The following is a 20,386-nucleotide window of genomic DNA, read 5'->3' as shown; positions in this document are numbered from 1 at the left end:
TCAAGCCACTAAATTTTGGGGTGATCTGGTTCTGCAGCAACAGATAAATGATACAACTGGAATGACAAATACATGAAGAGATCATTCATTCAACAAAGAGACTGAGCACTGGCCCTGTGCCAGGCACCCTTCCAGGTGCTAGGGCTACACGACAGACTAAAATCCCACCCTCCTGGGGCACACATTCTAGTGGGGGAAATAGACTGTAAATAAGTAAGTGATATTATACGTTAGCTAATGATAAATGCTAAGGAGAAAATGCAAGAAAGGGAATCACAAGGGACAGCAAATAATGAGTGTGATTTTAAACAGGGAGGACAAGGAAGGGCTCATGGAGGTGATAGTTGAACAAAGACCTAAAGCCGTTAAGGGAGCTGTGTCCAGGTGGATATCCATGGGAAGAGGATTCCTTGCAGAGGGAGCAAATACAAGGGCCCTAGCAGTGTGGGGAACATGCCTGCAGGTTAAGGAGGGCAAGGAGGCCAAGGAGGCTTGGTGGCTGGAGGAAGGGGGAGCTGTAGGTTGTTAGTTCAGAGAGATCATGGAGAGGGAACGTGCTGCCTTCTAAGCTACTGTAAAATCCTTTTTATTCCTAGGGGGTTGGGAAGCCATGGAAGGTCTGAGCGTAGAAACGATGTGATCTTAGTCAAGTGGTTTTTGTTTGTTTGTTTCTTGGTTTTAGTAATCTCTCCACACCCACTGTGGGGCTTGAACTCATCACCCCGAGATCAAGAGTTGCATGCTCCACTGACTGAGCCAGCCGGGTGCCCCTGATCTTAGGCAAGTTTTAACAAGACCGCTCTAGCTGCTGTTATGAGAAAGGAGAACAAGGAGGAAACAGGAAGAGCAGTCAGGAGGCTATCGCAATAAGCCAGCTCACTGCTAATGACTCAGACCAGTCACACCAGTGGGCCTGGTGAAGAGTGGCTGAATTCTGGGTACATTCTGCAGGTGGAGCTGAGAAATCTGTGGACAGACTGGATAGGAGGAGAGCACAAGAGAGGAATCAAGGATGACTCCCAAGTTTTTGGTCCAAGTGACCTAGAAGGATGGAGTTGCCATTTATCATGACGGGAAGACAAAGAGGAGCGGGTTGGGGGTGAAACAGAAGGAACTTAATTCAGAACTCTGAGGACATCAGGAAGACTAGTGTGCTGAGCACGGGAGAGAGGGCTGGGTTGAAGATACAAACTTGGGGCTTGACAATGAGTGGCCAGCAAGCAAAGCCCTGAGATTGAAATCATTTCACCATTTCCCATGAAGGTTGGGTCTGGAGCTGACCCCAAGGCCAAAGCCCCTTCCAGAATCGTATGCTGCTTCTCCGTATGTCCTTGGGCATTCTGAAGCTGGGCCATTCTGGAATACTGCCATACAGCAGGAGCGTTGGAGGGATGACTCTGAAGCCCATGTGGCTTAGTCTCACATGCCTGTCTCACTAACAGCATCTCCTTCAGACAGTTGTTGAGGATTAAGTGAATTATTACATGAAAGAGTGGCTTGAGCATAGAATATGCTCACGAAAGACAAGTTATCTACAACCAACGTGGTTTCCTTCAGCCCAACACTAGTAGATATCAGGGCCAAGCTCATAGGCCACCGTAGAGGTCTCTTTCCCTCAAAAACTTAACCTAGTGAGACCAGGCCTCTTTATGTCTCCTTTCCACTCCAACCAAAACACGGTGAAATTCACTACTTTCTGCACCAAACCCAAAGGTTGCAAAACGTGCACCAAATAATGTGCTATCTTTTCAAAAGATATTTTATCAACTCCTTTTAAAATCCCACACAATAGTGAGTCACAAAACGAGGAAGAAGTTATTTTAATCATCTCTCTGCCAAGGACCATTTCTCTTCTGCTCATCTGATACTCGGATCCTCCTCCTTATTTGACCATCTTTCTTGTAGCCAAGACCTACTTTTAAAATATTTTGGGATTTATCTTAATAGCCATAATTAACAGATTGCATCAAGCATAAGTTTCTATAAAACAGTAACCCCGAGACTCTAAAATAAATAGAAACATGAATTATGTTGCCCCTAGAGATGGTACAGACAGAAGACATGTCCTACCCCGCAGATCCTTGAGACCTCTGAATTCTGAATATTCAAAATGCTGAGGGCGTACGGAGGGATATAGCAGCATTCTATTACTTTCACGGAGACGTGCAGACAATAAGACAGAATCTGTGCCTGTGAAGACTTTATAATCTGGTTAGAGAGGAGATAATAATACATATTCATAAGATGGATAAACAATTAGTCATAGAAGCCCCAAAACATAATTTTTTAGGCATACACATAAACAAGTTTAGTAAAAAGTGAACTAAATTAATGGCATTATCTGCATGGTGGGATAATGAATGCATTCTATTTCTGGGGGGAGGGGAAGTGACTTAGTACAAATTTGCTCAAGAGAAGTAGTACCGATGGCAGTTGGGGGCATGGACCTCGGAGCCTGGACGCGTGCTCTTCCACTAACTGACCGGGTGACCTTGAGCCAGTTACCTAACCTCCCCTCACCTCACACCTGATGTGTTTAAAAACAACCTGAGGGCACCTGGGTGGCTCAGTTGGTTAAGCGACTGCCTTCGGCTCAGGTCATGATCCTGGAGTCCCGGGATCGAGTCCCACATTGGGCTCCCTGCTCAGCGGGGGGTCTGCTTCTCCCTCTGACCCTCTTCCCTCTCTTGCTATCTGTCTCTCATTCTCTCTCAAATAAATAAATAAAATCTTTAAAAAAACAAAACAAAAAAACCAATCTGAGACAATAGTATTGTCTTATTTTTTAAAGATTTATTTATTTTAGGGCACCTGGGTGGCTCAGTTGGTTGGGCGACTGCCTTCGGCTCGGGTCATTATCCCGGAGTCCTGGGATCGAGTCCCACGTCGGGCTCCCGGCTCGGCGGGGAGCCCGCTTCTCCCTCTGACCCTATCCCCTCTCATGCTGTTTCTCTCTCTCTCTCTCAAATAAATAAAATCTTAAAAGAAAAAAGATTGAATGATTTTAGAGAGAGTGCATGCGTGTGCGAGCAGGGGAGGGGCAGAGGGAGAGGGAGAGAGAATCCTCAAGCGGACTCCCCGCTGAACAGGGAGCCCGACGGGGGGCTTGATCCCAGGACCCTGAGATCATGACCTGAGCCGAAATCAAGAGTCGGCCGCTCAACCCACTGAGCCAACCAGGTGCCCCGAGAGTATCGCCTTCTTAGAGGATGAAGCCATAAGTGTGCAAAAGCCTCTTCGTGCAGAGTACCCAGCACACAGTAAATGCTCGCTTTTATCATCGCACGATGACACTGGCTGGCTTTGAGGAAGAACTGGAGAAGTCAGGGAAAAGGTACTGGCCACGGGGACCAAGTTGAGAATAGCAGAGACCGAATGTGACAAAGCTCAGCCCCCTCACACACGCAAACGGTGAAATGAGAACCAAATGGAGGACCGAGACTGATACAAACGCGAAAGTTTTATTTTAAAAATAGCAACTCTTAATTGGCTGCAGACAAGAGGATTCACCACATGCAAACTCATTTGGCTCTTGTTCTTCACCCACCCCTTTGCTTTCCACAAAAAGAAGAGACTCAAAGAAGGTTCCTTCTGAATGTGTATCACCATTTATTGTAGCTTGCGTTAGGAATCGAACAGAGGACATTGTCTGTGGAGGGGGTGGAAAAAAGGAAAAGAAAAGAAAGTCTGTTCTCGTAGCTTAATTTCTTCCAAACACTTTACGGTTTCAGACCCTTTTTTACCCCAAGGAAATGTGAGAATTCAAGTATGTTGAAGTCGGGAGCAGTAATACAAAGTCTTATGTTTCTGTGTGTGGGTGTGTGTGTGTGTATGTTTACAAGCAGACACACGTCCACGTTTCCTGCACCCTGTTTTCACTTTGGTCAGGCCAAGCCCCGAAGGACACGTCCTACAGATGATCCCCTGCCTCGAACTCACAGACTCCAGAGTTGAGGAATTTCTTTTCCCTCCTAGGATAACTGTAATGGTTTTGAACTGTCCGCACCCTCCCCCCCCCGGGCTCGCCCCCCAAAACCGTAAGTTGTGTAAATCCTGATATACTTGAACACTTCCTTTGCTGCAGCTGTTCCTCAGATTCCTAATAGAGGCCTTATGACAAGGACCAGAGCAACAGGTTCTCTTCACTTTGTTTCGAATAAAAAAACTTTAAAGGGACATTTCAAAAGAAAAAAAAATAAAAACTGAAATTCGAATTCTGAAAATATCTTGCCTTTTTTATTAATCATGTCATCTAACACCAATTAAAAAAAACAAATATGTGAATATGATATAAAAATACGATCCCAGGATTAACACTTTGTTGCAGGCACAGTTATCTCACAGAGTATATGTTTGGAGGGCCAGGGGGAAGGAGTTTATTTTTGTTTTTGCTTCTCTTAAAAAAATCCACAGCAGTGCAAGTCGGGTCAGGAAGGGAGCGGGGGAAGGATTCTTTAGCAGCAAAATGTCCAAGGTTCTCTAATCACAATCAAATCAACGGATATTGGATTGGGGGAGGGGATGAACGGGGTGCTGCCCAGACCCATTTGTCATCAATCACTACAAGACTTCCATTGCAAAAGCCCCAAATGGTGACATAGGAAGGACGAGCTTTATTACACAAGCAATCGTAAAGTGTGTCCCTCAAGCTTTTGACCATGTGTGTCACTTAAATATATGTACAGGAATGGGGCTCCTCTTCTCATCCACGTCCTTGCAGGTCTCCACCGTCTGGTCACTCTGGGGGGGCTCTCGGCGTCTCCGCCGTGCGGGGCCGAAAACGTCTGAACAGCGTCTCCGCCACCGACGCGGCTTCCGCCTGCCTGGCTGGCCTTGGCCGTCTCGCAGAGGGTGGGCACGGGGGACGGTTTAATGATCACTGTTTTGTTTCTCTCTCATCCAGGCGTGAATCTGTTCTTTCAGTTCTGGCACTGGGAAGAGAAAAGGAGAGGATTAATGGCCCCAGACGGGAGGGCTCTTCCTAGGAGATGCAGCCTGCAGTTCTCTCCAAACGGAAAGAAAAGGCCATTCATTCCCTCACTGACACGAGGACTGAGGAAGAAGCAGGACATAAGGACTAGACTCCCACAGTGAATCAGAGCAAAGAATATTTCGTGTCTTTTCCATGAAGTGCCGTAAGCTATGGAAGCTTCTGGATTTGGTAAACTGCCCCCTTCTGATGGATCTCTGGCACGGGATTCAGGCGCCACTCCTCTACCTGGTTCCAGCATGCTCTCGGTCAGCATCTGTCGGTTGAAGGGGTCCGTGGGAGAGTTGAGCAAGTGCCGCAGGATGATGGAGCGGTCCATGATGGTGCCCGACGGCAGCCGCACGGGGTCGGTCATCAGGGTGTCCATCAGAGGGTCTGCGGAGACAAAGCAAAGCAAACTGTCATTCGGCGCCCAAAACTGAAACTGAAAACGAAACAAAGCCCCTCCTAACAGTGTCTATCCACAGACACAGCAATCGCATGGTCCGACCAGGCCCCCAAGTGCAGCCGAAGTTGGCATGAGATATAGATGTCCAAGGTGCCTTCCGGGGAGGGGGACACCCCCTTCGTCAGCTACAGCTGCGGGGGGGGGGGGAACAGAGGAAAAGGACCAGGGCTCTGCAGGAAAGACAGCGGCTGGAGCCCTTCATCCGAGACCTTCCAGGACTCTTCTTTGGAAATGCAAATCCCCTCTTGCACAGGCAAGGCTGAGCTCGGCATTTTCACAGCTGGCACTCGGTTTGAAATCAAGATAAGGACTCTTCCCCCCTTTTAATTTACAACAGGAACTAAAAGTAGGCAAATGTAATTTCAGACAACGTGTCTCAAGGAGTAACTCTAGCACACCATACAGAAGTTAAAAGCACAGAACGCTGTCTTTTCACGTTACGTGTGTCCAGGTAATTTAAAGAGTTCGGCACGAAGAGAGCGGCCCGCTTGCCTCTGAACTCGTCGGGGGCGTCGCTGTAGTCGATTTCTGCGCGCGCGTTCTTGGCCACTATCTCCTCCACCTTCTCCGCGAGGAGCTTAAACTTCTCGATCGCTATGGTGGATTTGATCCCCGCCTTCCGCATCTTCGAGATCACTTCTTCAAACAACTCTTTGCTGTAGGATCTCTGCGAATGAGGAAGACAATGTGAGACATCAATATATTTTAAGTGGGAAAAAAGCAAGCTGCAGAAAGTGCCTGAAGTATGATCGTTTGTGTCTTTCTAAAAAAGCCCTAAAATGCTAATGTGTACATAAACAGTTCTACGTGGCTATAAACACATACAGACTGGAGTAACACCTACCAGACTGCACCAGGTCCTTACCTCTGAGGACGACTTTAGGATTGAGGCAAATGAGGGGAATTTTGAATTTTGGAATTATTTTCTACATCAAACATGTATCTCTTTTAAAATTTGAATTTAAATTATTTATTTATTTATTTGAGAGAGCGAGGGAAGGGCAGAGGGAGAATCTCAAGCAGACAAGCAGACTCCCTGCTGAGCAGGGAGCCCGACGCAGGGCTCGATCCCAGGACTCTGAGATCGTGATGCGACAAAGTCAAGAGTCCGACACTTAGCTGACTGAGCCACCCAGGCGCCCCTAAAATTTAAATATCAAAAAGAGAATGAAAATCGCGTCTGTGTGAGGCTTTGAAAGGCACTGTGCCCTGCAACAAATGTCGCCTCTTTTCCCTAAAGGTCAACATGGTGAAAACAACCCAACATGGTTCATAATCAAAAGGAGCTTTATCCTGTTCGTGGTCAGTCTTTCTTCCAGAGCTCTCAGCTCAACACTGTTAAATGTCAGGTGCTCTGCTGAGAGGAGCATGAGGGATGGTGGAGAGAGGACAAGTGCCCACCAAAGACCCAGATGAACTTGGACTTGAACTCTGGCTCCACAGTCTACCCACTGGGTAGTCTCAAGCAAACCCCTCTGGGCCCCAGGTTCCTCCAGCATAAAATGGGGGGTGGTAACAGCCACCTGACACGTGCCTAATTCATATACATCATTGCCGTTTCGAAATATCACAGCATATCCGAATTTGCACTTGTGGCAAAAACACTGGCCACTTGTCAATTCAGTGACAGTGATGCGAACAGAGGAGGAGACTGATCAAGCCTGAGCCTCTGAACGATGGCCCGATAACCCCTGAGCGGTGCTTCCCTTCCAAGGACTCAGACGAACGTCTATGGGATGAATTCATGTCAATACCTGTATTTTCTTAGAGCATGGGGTTGAGATTTCTCAACCTTTCTTCTTTTCTTCTTTAACTTCAGTTTCTAAGTGAGTATACACACCCACACGGAAGAGAGAGGGAAGGGCACGCACTACCATCGGCCTGGCAGGAATCCTAAAAGCCATCTCATAATCTCGTACAATCCTGAAAAGTTCCAAGAGCCTCGAGTATAGTTTTCTGAAACTAAATTACTACACAGATTCAGCAAATACCTTATTTGACATCTCCTTCTTATGAGCCAGGAAGCCACAGTCTCTATCCCTTTGGGGAGGGGCACGGCGGATAAGTGGCCAAAAGACTATAGTAAGATGTCGGAAGGGCAAAATTAAAATATTGCGCACAGGGACTTATTGCAGGTTGGGCGTTGCGACTGAGACGATTTCACCTTGAACTTCTCTTTGTAACAAGGAGCCACTTGCTTTCCTTGTGAAACATCACCCACTCTATTTCTCAAATGATGATGAGTTTTTAACCAACTGACTTTTGCTTACTTATAAGTCAACTTCTAAGAGTAGTGTGGTGGGCATTATCAGAAATCAAAGGCAACCCGCGATAAGGGGATGTGGCATTCAGCCTCACAGAGCAATGGAATCAATGCATGGAACAAAGGCACATTACTGAGCTGCTGCTTCGAGTCTGATGTGGGTTGGGTAAGAGACGCAGCAAAGATGCTGTTCTTGTCCTCAAGGATCTTACGGAGTCATTCAAAAATTAAACACAGAAATATCTACAAATCATATATCTGATAAAGGTCTTGTATCCACAATATATAAAGAACTCCTACAATTCAACGACAAAATACAAACAATCCATTAAAAAAAAAATGGTGAAGGACTTGAATAGCCATTTCTCCAAAAAAGATATACAGATGGCCGAGAAGCACATGAAATTTGTCATTATGAAAATGTGAATCGGAACCACAGTGAAGTACCACTTCACTCCCAATAGGGTGGCTATTAAAAAAAACGAAAAAATAACAAGTGTTGGTGAGGATGTGAAGAAACTGAAATGAGACCCCTTGTCCACTGCTGGTGGGGATGGAAAATGGTTCGGCCACTGTGGGACACAGTGGGAAAGGTCCTGGAAAAGTTCAACATCGTATTACCATAAGATTCAGCGATTCGACTCCTGAGCATATACCCAAAAGAACTAAAAACAGGCAGGGGCACCTGGGTGGCTCAGTTGTTAAGCGTCTGCCTTCGGCTCAGGTCATGATCCCGGGGTCCTGGGATCGAGCCCTGCATCGGGCTCCCTGCTCAGCGGGAAGCCTGCTTCTCCCTCTCCCACTCCCCCTGCTTGCGTTCCTCTCTCGCTCTGTCTCTCTCTGTCAAATAAATAAATAAAATCTTAAAAAAAAAAAAGAATTAAAAACAGGTATTCAAATACTTGGTCACAAATGTTCAGCGCAGCACCATTTATAATAGCCAAACGGTGGAAACAACTCAAAGGTCCACCAATGGATGAACAGATGAGCACATCATGGTAGATCCACGTAATGAGATATTATTCAACCATAAGAAAGGCATGAAGTACTGTACATGGATGAACCTCAAAAACATTATGCTAAATGAAAGAAGCTAGACACAAAAGGTAACATATTGTATTATTCCATTTACATGAAATATCCAGAATAGGCAATAGGTAAATCTAAAATTAGGTAAAACGAAGACAGAAAGCAGATCAGTGGTTGCCCAGGGCTGGAGTGACAGGGGGATGGACAGTGCCTGCTTAATAAATATGGCATTTCCTTCTGGGGGAGATGTTTGCATATGATGTTGGCACTAGAGAGAGGTGGAGGTTGTGTAACACTGGGAATGCACTAAAAGTCACCAAATTGCACACTTTAAAATGGTGAATCTTGGGGTGCCTGGGTGGCTCAGTCGTTAAGCATCTGCCTTCGGCTTAGGTCATGATCTCAGGGTCCTGGGATCGAGCCCAGCATCGGGCTCCCTGCTCTGCAGGAAGCCTGCTTCTCCCTCTCCCACTCCCCCTGCTTGTGTTCCCTCTCTCGCTGTGTCTCTCTCTGTCAAATAAATAAATAAAATCTTTAAAAAAATAAAATAAAATGGTGAATCTTATGTGAATTTCACCTCAATTAAAAAAAAAACAAAAACAAAAAGGAAAGATGGATGGGAGAAGTGTGACTTCAGATGGGCTCTTTGTTCTTTATTTTCATTTTATTTTACTTTTTAAAGATTTTATTTATTTATTTTATAGAGAGAGAGCACTTGAGTGCGAGCAAGGGGAGGGGCAGAGGGGGAAGGGAGAGAATCTTAAGCAGACTCCACACCGAGTGTGGAACCCGACGTGGGGCTCCATCTCATGATTGGGAGATCATGACTTGAGCCGATGTCAAGAGTCAGACGCTCAACCGACTTAGCCACCCAGGCGCCCCTCTTTATTTCTGAACAGACCCAGTGCTAATGGACAGTGCTCCAGGAACAGCAGACCTGCAGTCCATGCACAAAGTCTGTCCATGAGAGCTAGTCCTGCATGGCGATCAATGCAGCACACAGAGTCCCTCTAAAGCCTCCCTGTCCTAGGCTCCCTCATCTCCCGGACAACTGTTCTCCACTCCTCCTCTGACAAGGGGCTCTCTCCTCCAGTTTGTGAGCATAAAGCTCAGTGGCTCTTCATGCCGGTCCTCCTGTCACCTCTTCTAGACACTTGTCTTTAGTCCGCTCTTGGCCGACGGGGAGAGAAGCTTCTGAGTTTCTTTCCTTGCACGGCCGCCATTTTCTTCTTCCTTGGTCTTCCCAGACATACCAGGCCAAACCAAGACCACTGCTCCCAAAGGAGCAAACAAAATTCCACTACTATTCCTCTGGAGCTTTCTAGACTTCCAACCTTCCTTCCTCAGCTCCCCAAACCCTCTTCTGAGGGCCCTAATCAGCTTAGGGCCCTCTTCATCAGGGCCCTAATCAGCTTACAGCCACTATAAATGGAAAATGCCCAACAATCAGAACAAACACCACACTGTAAAAGGAAGCAAAAAGCCCACTTAAAATGTTTTCCTGTCCATGGCAACACTGGTACATGTGTGTGTTTGCTTCATGAGTCTGGAAGAGCAAGGCTATTGAGACACTCAAGAAAAGCCACGTGCCACGGTGCAGAAAGTGCGGCCTACGACTCAAGCCGGGTGCCACCACAGGCCCCCACCCCACCCCACAGGTATTACCGCGCATTGTCCCCCACTTGGTCTTCACCATCTCATGGGCTGTGCTGTGTTTATTCACACTGCAAGTTGGTTACGTTCACCACTCGTGATGTGGCAGCCACAGCAAGGCCTGCCAGCAAGACCCCGCTACGTGACACTTCCAAGTCTCTTACAGTAAAGAACAGAAGAGTCTCTGGGGACTTCTCACACCGCAACCTCTGGCCAGGCTACCACAGCCTGGCTGCAGTCGGCCTGCCGTCCAGCAGACACCCCCATCCGGATGGGGGCACGTCTTCATTTTCTTTGTCTAACTGCAGACTGCCACTTACCGTCCATAGGTCAGCATGTGCAGTATTGTAGAGTTATCAGCTAGAAAAACATCCTTGCACCTCCCCACAGTAACTGCAAACTCTTACCCCCTCCCATACCACCTTTTTTTTTTTTTAAGGATTTTATTTATCTGACAGAGAGAGAGAGAGAAAACAAGCAGGGGGAGCAGCAGAGGGAGAAGGAGAAGCAGGCTCTCTGCTGAGCAGGGAGCCCAATGCAAGGCCTGATCCCAGGACCCTGGAATCGTGACCTGAGCTGAAGGCAGACGTGTAACCTACTTCGCCACCCAGGCGCCCCTTTACCACCACTTTTTATGGAAAACCTGCTTTAGACATATGTGTTGTTTCCCCGTCACTCTGTCAAGACCGACTCTCTTGCTTACATCCCAAAGTACCCACATATGTGAATTATATCTCAGTAAAGCTGTTATTAAAAAAAGTAGTACCTACAATTTCCATATTTTACTATCATTCCTTTGGGTGAGATATAGGTGAAGAACCTTCTAGAACCCCTACTGCTGGTTAACCTGAAACGTGAGATTTGGACAGAGAGTGTGAACAAAGATGGAGAGACAGATGAGCATGGAACTTTTTGGGTGTTTTCAGTAGAGGGCAGAGAGGCTGGGAGTACCTGCTCCGGGCCAGACTGCCTGGGTACGAACCCTGCCTCTATCCCATACTCCCTGCTGCCTGGAGCAAGCTGCGTCAACTCTCTGTGCCTCAGTTTCCTCACGTAAGAATGAGGAATCTAATAGAACCCATACCACAGGATTTTGCGAGGATTAAGTCAACGAAAACAAGCCAAGTGGTTAGAACTTGGTATTCAAATGATAAACGTCAGCTCTCAGGATGCTGCCATGATGCAGGACAGAAGAACACGGCGGGTGGGGGAGCCCTTTATGAGACTGCGGGGAAGTCAGGGGGTGGGGGTGCTTGGACTACACTGGCAGGTGTGGAAATGACAAACATGGAACGGGCGTCATGACCGCGGCGGACACAAGGAATAGAGCAGAGAGAAGACTGTGAAGATAACCACATGAGGTTTGAAACCAGAAATCACAATAACAGCAACACCAGCGCGGGGGGCTTGGGAAGCAGACTGGGACCCCTGAACCCCTGAGAAGGCTGGACCTTGGTGGGAAGGTGATGGATCTGCTGCATGAGGCCCTTGGCAGGATGGGCTAGGAACCCCACTGGAGACGGATCCGGGAGCCAAATCGGCTTTCACACCCGAAGGAAAAGAGCTGATTCATCTTCATTTACACCAGACAAGATCCCCTGGCCCACGTGGTGATTATTTCCACTTACGTACTAAAAACCTCCCAAACCACAAGTTGAAAAGTACCGCCTTCCCTGATTCCAACTGGGGAAAACCCAGGGACAGATGGGTCTGCCAGGAAGTCCAGAGAGATGCGAACTCTGGCCAGCCGGGTCGGCGGCCTGAGGCCCAGCCTCCCCCTGAAATGGCCTGCTCCCTGGGCACTGACCTGGTCGTCAGCAATGGCTTTGGCGAACCGGGCGCAGTCCAGCTGCAGGTAAATATCCGTCAGTTGGTCCAACAGCTTCTTTGGTTCAAAGCCGTACTTCTCAGGGTTTTCAACTTTCAGGTCACGGCACTTGGGGCCACAGAGTTGCTGAAGATTAAAGTTCAGCATTGCAGCCAATCGGGGTCCAAGTTCCTAGGAAATCACAGGGTAAGAGGACAATTCGTGCTGTTGAGACAAGCGAGAAGGACCAAAACTCCCATTTCAGTGGAGGAACATGAATTGGCTGGATTAATCTTCAAAGAACAGATGTACTGTGAGTCATAAGCTGAAGAAGGACATTTATATGCAAAATTTTCTTTATTCTCCATCTCTAATCCAGTAATTCTAACACCTAATAATGTTACAGGTTGGTGGAATATCTATAAATACGAACAGAAGGCAACCTTTTCTTTAAATTCACGCTTTCAATGACAAAAACAAGTATCACTCCAAATTCACTGAGAAGCAGGTTAAGAGGGAAAATCACTCATAATTCCATCTCAAATAATTTATTATAGTTTCCTAACAATCAAAGACTCGCTGAATTGGGAGTTCCTAAACATAAAATAAAACATGTTTTTAGTGCCGGGATTGGCCAACTGCTACCTGCAGGCCGAATGTGGCCCAATGCTTATTTTTATAAAGTTTTATTCACACAGCCACATGTACTTGTTTATATATATTTTTTCTGTAACTGCTTTTGTGCTACAAGAACCAAGCTGAGTAGCCGTGCCAGACTGCAGCCCACGATGTCTAACTCTTCACTATCTGGACTTGGTAGGAAAAGTTAAAAGAAATTCCATTTGCAAGCCCCAGGGAAGCAAGGGTCTGAACTATCTTGTTTGAATTAGTTGCGGTGTTTGCATGCTTTCAATAGTGAGCTCGGTTTTGTTTCACGTTCCACTGCTCTTTTGTGAAGAGAAGTGAAATGGAAAACGGACAGAGGAGGAGACTCATTGCTGAGAGGCACCCAGCCCAGGGTGCGGCGAGAACGCTGAGCACGGACACTGGAGGAAGTGAGGAATAAAATTACGTTCCATTGTAAACCTGTCTCCATATCTCCAGGCAATTAATGACCAGCTCCCAGGCCCCTTCCTTGCCTTCATCACCACCCTTGTCCTGGCCACACCATAAAGCTTCTGTGCTGTGCAGCAGGGGGAGGGCAGGCGGTCAACACAAAGCAGCGATCTTCAGTTAGGTCACTCAGTTTCCATTTCAGGGGCAGGACCCAGGTCTTAATAGTATCAAGGCCAAATATTCTGACTACCTTCAATCTATCATAAACCCCAATTATGGCTCTCATTACCCTTCGGCTTCTTGAGTGTAACAAAGCTACAACCAGGAGAACCATAGATCTTACCCGTTATCAATGATTTCTACTTACTATATTCTAATTTCTAACTGATGCTACTTTCTACTTTTCCTATAAATAAAATACAGGAATCAATAACAATAAAAATATGTCACGGCTTCAGCATTAATAATCCCATGTGCTACGTAAGCAGAAAGCGAATTACGTTATTTTGGAAGAGACTGTTTGCAGACTTTGGTCTCGCCCCAGAGTGCTAGATCACTTAGCATAACTGGGAACAAAATCAGCATCAAGCTTTCACTTAGCAACTCGGAGCTGAAACGTCCAGGATCTCAATAACTACCTTTAGTGACAGGTGACGGAGCCTTCCTGTGGAATCCGACACACAAAATAAACACCCCGAAGGTTCTACTCACCGGTCTGAGGAACGGCTTCTGGACCTGCTTCGTGAGGATATGGAACATGTCCACGGTTTCTGTTGCCAGGGCAAGATAGGAGCGGGACACACGCTCGTCCTGAGCAAGCTGGGACTGACGGGCTTGCTGCTGATCCTAGGAAGGCCAAGCAGAAGTCAGCACTGGCCGTGAGCTCACCCGCACGCCGAGTGTGAAGGAAAACGGGACGAGCGCACAACAAAGCCCATAGGCTGAGGGAATGAGAACGACCCAAACCAGAGAATTTTCCAGATAACTGAAGTTTATTCTTTTTCAGCGTGAGAACTCTCTGGGTCTCTGAGTAAGGTGACCTTGGCACACTGTTTAACTTACATGAGCCCCTATTTCCTCAATGATAAAAGAAGTCACCTTCAACTTCTGTGCGGGGTGAAATTAGTGAATCTTCCATCACACCCGATACATGTGGTTGCTAATCCAGGATAGTTTGTTTCCCTGAATAACAACTTGTAGTCACTACTATTTTAAAAACACGTGTTGTGCTATGCCACGATACTGGGGCCTAGAGGTTCTGCCCCTACACCAAGTGCCTCCAGACTGCTAAGGTTTTTTGTTTTTTTTAAAGATTTTATTTATTTATTTGAGAGAGAGAGAATGAGAGAGAGCAAGCACATGAGAGGGGGGAGGGCCAGAGGGAGAAGCAGACTCCCTGCCGAGCAGGGAGCCCGATGCGGGACTCGATCCCGGGACTCCAGGATCATGACCTGAGCCGAAGGCAGTCGCTTAACCAACTGAGCCACCCAGGCGCCCCAGACTGCTAAGGTTTTGAGTTTCGTCTCGCTGTGCTCTCGGGCTGTCGCCCCGGACAACTATCAGCATGCTTGCCTCTGGCACTGTCCTCCTCCTTCAATTCTGCCAGGGGCTGGGAAACAAGATAATAAGGTGTGTTTGACTTGCGGGTAAAGCAAGGTGGAGCACTGAAGGCTCGGGATGGAGAAAACACCCAGCAACAGCAGTAAAGACGAAAATTCTTGTATCGCGGCTCAGAGGCCGTCTTAACTTCATGCTGAGGGGAGGGCAATAGCCAGAGCAGCTGATGCCGCCACAGGAGGACCTCCCGGGGCGGTGCCTTCTGAGAGGGTGCATGGGGGACGCCGTGCAGCGATGCTGGGTAACTGTCCGCTGCCCCCTTGGCCAAGAACGCGCCTATAGAACACGTCCAAGCAGGAAGACATAAGGACAAGGTGAGAACTAGTGCAATGCGTGTCTGCGTGCCACACGCTTTCCTCCACACATGGCATCCGGGCCCTCGTCCAGGCCAGGCCCACCTGCAGGCACTGGAGCGCGGAACATGACCAACAGGCTCGCAGGCCTCATGGAGCTCAGCTCTCAGGCAGGGAGACAGGCAATAGACAAACGCCCACACAGACACACAAGTCTGAGAGTGATGGAGAAAAGGCAAGAAGAAGAAGAGAGAAAGAGTGGTCAGGGACAGCCTCTGAGAAGGTGACATTTAGGTGGATGTCTGAAGAAGAGACTCAGCAGAAATTGGGGGCAACGGTGCTCCCAGTCGAGGGAACAGCAAGCGTGTCAGCAGGAGGGCAAGGAGGCCTGTGTGGTTCGGGGAGAGTGGGTGACGGGGAAAATGGTGGGCCAGGGGCCCACTCTAACTTGGGACTGGACTCTGTGTGAGAAGGGAAGCCTGGACGAGTTCTGAGTCAAGTGGTGATAATGAGCAAACAGGTTTTAACAGCATCCCTCTGGTATGGACACGGGCAAGAGTGGAGGCCAAGAGACCGGTGAGAGAGGCTACAGCAAGCCAGGTGAGAGAGGGTTGTGGCCTGGAGGTGGGGCAAGAGGCCAGATACGGGCATTTTAGGGTAGAGTCTTGAGGCGCTTGTTGAGGGAGAAGAATCAAGGAAGACTCCCAAGTGTTGAGTCAGAGCACTTAACAGAATACAGCGGTCACTCAGTGAGGCCGGGCAGACCCGGAGAGGAGATGTGGAGGACCCCACTAAGGGATACTATTAGGCCACCGGGCAGAGGGGCAAGTCAACAGCTGGTTGGTGAAGCAGGTCTGGAGTCAGGAGAGAGAGGAGCTGAGGAGACACATTCTGGAATCTTTAGAATACAGACCGTTAAACAGATGAGATCACCCAGCAGTGACTTTGAGCTGGGGCATCAGGCCGTGTGTGGGAGCGCTTCTGGCTGCCTGACAGGGCTTGGGGTAGGAGGGTACATCACTGGCCCGAGATGTTAAATGTCCTGCCACGTCGGTGCAGTCTCTCGTAATAACGAACTATTGCTACGGCAAAATTCCGCTGCACTCACGATTCCAACTAGCACGCTGGCTGAGAGACAGCAACCTCAGCCACGGGCGTGGGGAGAGAAGGGGAGAACCTGAGGGCCGAGCAGTGGCGTCCTCCAGCATTCAGACGACGGGCCGTGGGAGGAGCAGGCACGGAGCGGGATGGCAGAAAGTGACTTCAAGGTCAAATGGACATGACGTCGGGAATAGCACTTGCTTGAAAGGGTTATTTATGCTGTCTTCTCATCCATGAGCACGGAAAAGTCAATAGGAATTGTTCGGCTGTCTCATAAGCAAATGCTAGCAAGCACAGACTGTGAATGAGATAATGTGCCACAGACCAGTATCCCTCCATCTCCGACATTAGCTCGGCTGAGATGAGCATCTCGAGCAACATAAAGTGGGCGCTGCAGAAGTAGAGAGAAAGGTGAAGATCTGCAGCCGCACTGACTGGGGTGGTCCACCCATGAGGGACTACTTGGACAAGACTTTACTCAAAGAATGGGTAGGATTTTAATATATAAGAATGGAACGTAGAGAACTGTGGACCGAGGGAATGTCTCAAGGCACATGAAACAACAGAAGCTACCCAGTCCTGAGCTACGTGGTGACATCTACTGTTCCTCCTCATTGCTCTTCTGCAAAGCAGGGATCGTCTCTGGTTTGTGGACAAGGAAACAGAGATTAAGGAACTCTGAAGGCATGGCAGTGTCTGTTCTCAAACCCAGGTGCCCTCGACTCCAAAGCTGGAGCTCCTTCAACTGGCCTCACCTGTTTCCCAGCCTGTTCTGCAAGGGCCTGGGGACCAGTCCGTATTGGAGCCAACAGACCGGAATGGGAGGTAAGCTTGGAAGGATCTCTCAGAGCTACCGTAGGGGGGGCCATGGAGCGTCAAGTCTGAGCTACCTCCCGCCTATGCGACATGGGGAAGTGCGGGAGGGAAGTTTTGGAGGCACAGCAGCAAAACAGTTTAGCAGGTGTGTAGACGTGAATACGAGGGTAGAGGGTAGGCCGGACTCGGACAGGCGCCAGTGCAGTGTCAGGGACAAAGAGGACAACCACTGCATCATCTCAAGAATACGACGAGAGGGGTTCTAGCAGTGTGGCAGCCCGGACTCGGGAAATCCAGCATTCACGGGCCCTGGGCAAAGCCCCCGGGGGGTTTCAGTCTGTGCTGTAAGCACGTTCGCTACAGCAAGATGGAAACTTCTCATCAAAGCTGCCTGAATACTTGGAATGAAAACCTTTCCTAAATGGGCTTTCACATGTGCTTACCTTATCTTAAGCATTAGAAGCTCGACAGCATTTTCGTTTTGAGGATGCTACTGCTAGTCAAGAAAAAACAGTCCTCCCTACTTTTCCACGAGAACTCTTTTTGGAAAGCAGTTCTGATTCTGAGCCTGAGAACACCAGGCACAGAACGAACCAATGTATGAAGTCACCCGTAGCTGTCGAGGGCTAAGTAACTGATCAGAGACCCATCTACACGGCTGCAAGAAATGTCAGAAAAGCGTGTCAGTGTGCTGTCACTGGTACAGCATGAATTTCTCACGGAACCTGGCAAAACAGCCCTATCTTCCATTAATTACTGAACATAAAAACCAAGATCAACTGGAAGGAAAAAACCCACCAGAATCCTGCATGAGTCACAGAGTTGTCTGAAGATCACATGAGCAAACCAAATGCCTGTCTGGCACCGCATTCTAGAGATTTCCTTCCTACTTTCATAAATTGACATCAACACATTCAGATAATAAAAGCTCTTCTCCAAAAAAGCCCTTTGAAATTAAAAAGGCAAGAAAGTTTTCAGGACACATTTTGAAAGACTTCTCAACTCATTTCTTAGCTTTAGATCAGGTGTCTAAGCTTACTCCTACCCCAAACCTGGGATGTAACTTCATGGAAGCCCACAGGTGGGAGGTGACAAGCAGTGACAAGTCAGTCACAGCTACGTCACCAGGGCCCACAGATGTGGCCCCGAAGCAGAGCTCTGCCCGGGGCGAACGGCAGCTTCCCCGCCACAGCTGTCCCACTATGTCCTCACCCGGGGCAGCTGGTCCCACTGTTCTTTGTTCTTCATCTCTTCTTGCACTTCGTGGATTCGCTTCAGAGACTCCAGACTTTCATCGAGCAAAAACGTCGTGTCATTTATCAGCATGTTTATATAGCGAACAAACTGCTTCCCCGAACTGAAAAGGCAATTACATTGGACATGGTCATACAGCTCCCTGAGGCAAAATGCCGCAGCAGATCCCAAAGAAAATGGGCCCCCGCCCAAAGTGCCAACCACGTCGTCCTGTAAGACCGCCCACCTTGGCACCACTCAAGTACTGCGGAGGTCAAGGACTATGGAGTTTCTCCTTGGATTTTGTTCCTCCTTTGAAGTAAGTGTGATAAGCCCACTTCAGCGGTGCAATGGAGGTACCCTGCACAATTTATTAGAGCCAATTGCTAATACTTCAGGATTTTGTGAGCAGATTCCCTTGAGAGCTTAAATTTGGCACCAGTGGAAGTATTTACATCCCGCTTCTCGGCCTTTTGGCTAAGATCAAGTGTGGAAAACCAGCAAATGCTGAATTTTCTCCCCTTCTTCAGAGAGCAGGTTTACCAACACGTCCCTGGCTCATTCTCTCAATGACTTTAAGTAGAAAAGACACTCTTCCAGACTAGAAAATATGCTTAAACTCACCAAGATACAAAGAAAGCACAATTACCCACATATAAGAGACAAGAGAATTACCAATAGTGATTCCTCATTATAAAGACACATTGAAGAAAAGCTGGAAGCTGCAATATTGATAAAGGAGAATATTAACTCACTTTCTAGAACCTGAAGCTTCCCATCTATAAAACTGTCCTGCATATCCTGTTACAGTGCAGGGCTCGCTGGGGCACTGAGATGCCGGCGCACCGTTAGGCTTTGTAACTGCAAGATTAGTGGAGCAAAGAGGAGCTACATACACTTTAGGATCTACTGCTATGTAATCAGGGGGCGGGAAGCCCGTGCCTGGGGAGGAGAAGTTCCTGTGAACAAGGGTGGGAAGCTTAGATTTCAGGAACAAGGAAAGTTCAGGGCAAGCACTCCCACTCAGCACCACGCGGATCAAGCCATGGGCCTGTCTGGTCTAAGCTCATGCCAGGGTTTGTGGGAACATAATTCCGACCATAAGAGCAACTTCTGGAAAGAGAATTAACTTGAAGAGTCTACTCTGCAGAAACCTATCTAGCAAATGGTAATATGAAATCTTATTGACTAGTAACTCAGCTAACAAGTGACAGCTAGACTTGATCAGTGATCTAACATGGGTTGCAAAAGATCCAAGCAGATGGGATAAAATTTCTCCTGAAGAATAATTCAAGAGTTCAACATTTTCATCTCCCTTTTTTTTTTTTTAAAAGATTTTATTTATTTATTTGACAGAGAGAGACACAGCGAGAGAGGGAACACAAGCAGGGGGAGTGGGAGAGGGAGAAGCAGGCTTCCCGTGGAGCAGGGAGCCCGATGCGGGGCTCGATCCCAGGACCCTGGGATCATGACCTGAGCTGAAGGCAGACGCTTAACGACTGAGCCACCCAGGCGCCCCAGTCTCCCTTCTTTTTAAAGCACCTTTCCTTTTAAAGTAACTTAGATGAAATGACTAATGTCCAGATTTAGGTAGCCACTAAAATTTCAGGTAGGTAACAAAAAGTCCTTAATCAAGGTTTAGGGACTTATTACAAAGAGTGACATTTGAAATGACAACCCCAACCTAACCGCTTCCAAATCTGAAGTCTTCCTAACACTTTGCATCTAAAGCTTGACATCATGTTTCAGAACACTTTATGCTCTCATTCCAGTCATTCTGACAACTTCACTTAACACTGTAATCGCAGAAACACCCCAAAACACTTCACGGATCATCTCAGAATATTTATAGATTCTTTATGTATACATACCATCCCCAAAGTGTCTTGACAAAACTAAAGTTCAGCAATACCTCACAAGCACAGACATTTAGTTAACTCTGCTCACATGTAGCAGGACCATCTAGAAAACTTAAAGGAGGCTGCGACCAAGCCAACAGTCCAGGAGAATCAGCTCGGAAAGATTTAAGCAGTCACCCTACCTGTGATTTGCAAGAGGGCAAGCTGTGACATCGGGCGCC

General features: G+C 47.7%; 1 protein-coding gene across 1 annotated transcript in view; it reads right to left on the bottom strand.

Annotated features, from left to right (window-relative positions):
• Positions 1 to 3,532: 3,532 nt before the first annotated feature.
• Positions 3,533 to 20,386, bottom strand: part of UBE4B (ubiquitination factor E4B) — a 124,417-nt gene continuing 107,563 nt past the window's right edge. Inside the window, exons 22-27 of the mRNA XM_044914381.1 lie at positions 18,286 to 18,430; positions 13,958 to 14,092; positions 12,191 to 12,382; positions 5,931 to 6,105; positions 5,219 to 5,365; positions 3,533 to 4,931 (exon numbers count right to left, since the gene is read on the bottom strand). Of these exons, the coding sequence (XP_044770316.1) occupies positions 4,870 to 4,931; positions 5,219 to 5,365; positions 5,931 to 6,105; positions 12,191 to 12,382; positions 13,958 to 14,092; positions 18,286 to 18,430 (856 nt within the window). The 3' untranslated portion in view covers positions 3,533 to 4,869. The remainder of the gene's footprint in view (positions 4,932 to 5,218; positions 5,366 to 5,930; positions 6,106 to 12,190; positions 12,383 to 13,957; positions 14,093 to 18,285; positions 18,431 to 20,386) is intronic.

Source organism: Neomonachus schauinslandi, chromosome 4, assembly GCF_002201575.2.
Source record: "Neomonachus schauinslandi chromosome 4, ASM220157v2, whole genome shotgun sequence".
Classification (NCBI taxonomy): domain Eukaryota; kingdom Metazoa; phylum Chordata; class Mammalia; order Carnivora; family Phocidae; genus Neomonachus; species Neomonachus schauinslandi.
Note: the sequence above shows the minus strand (reverse complement) of the source record. Positions and strands in the feature narration are given on the sequence as shown.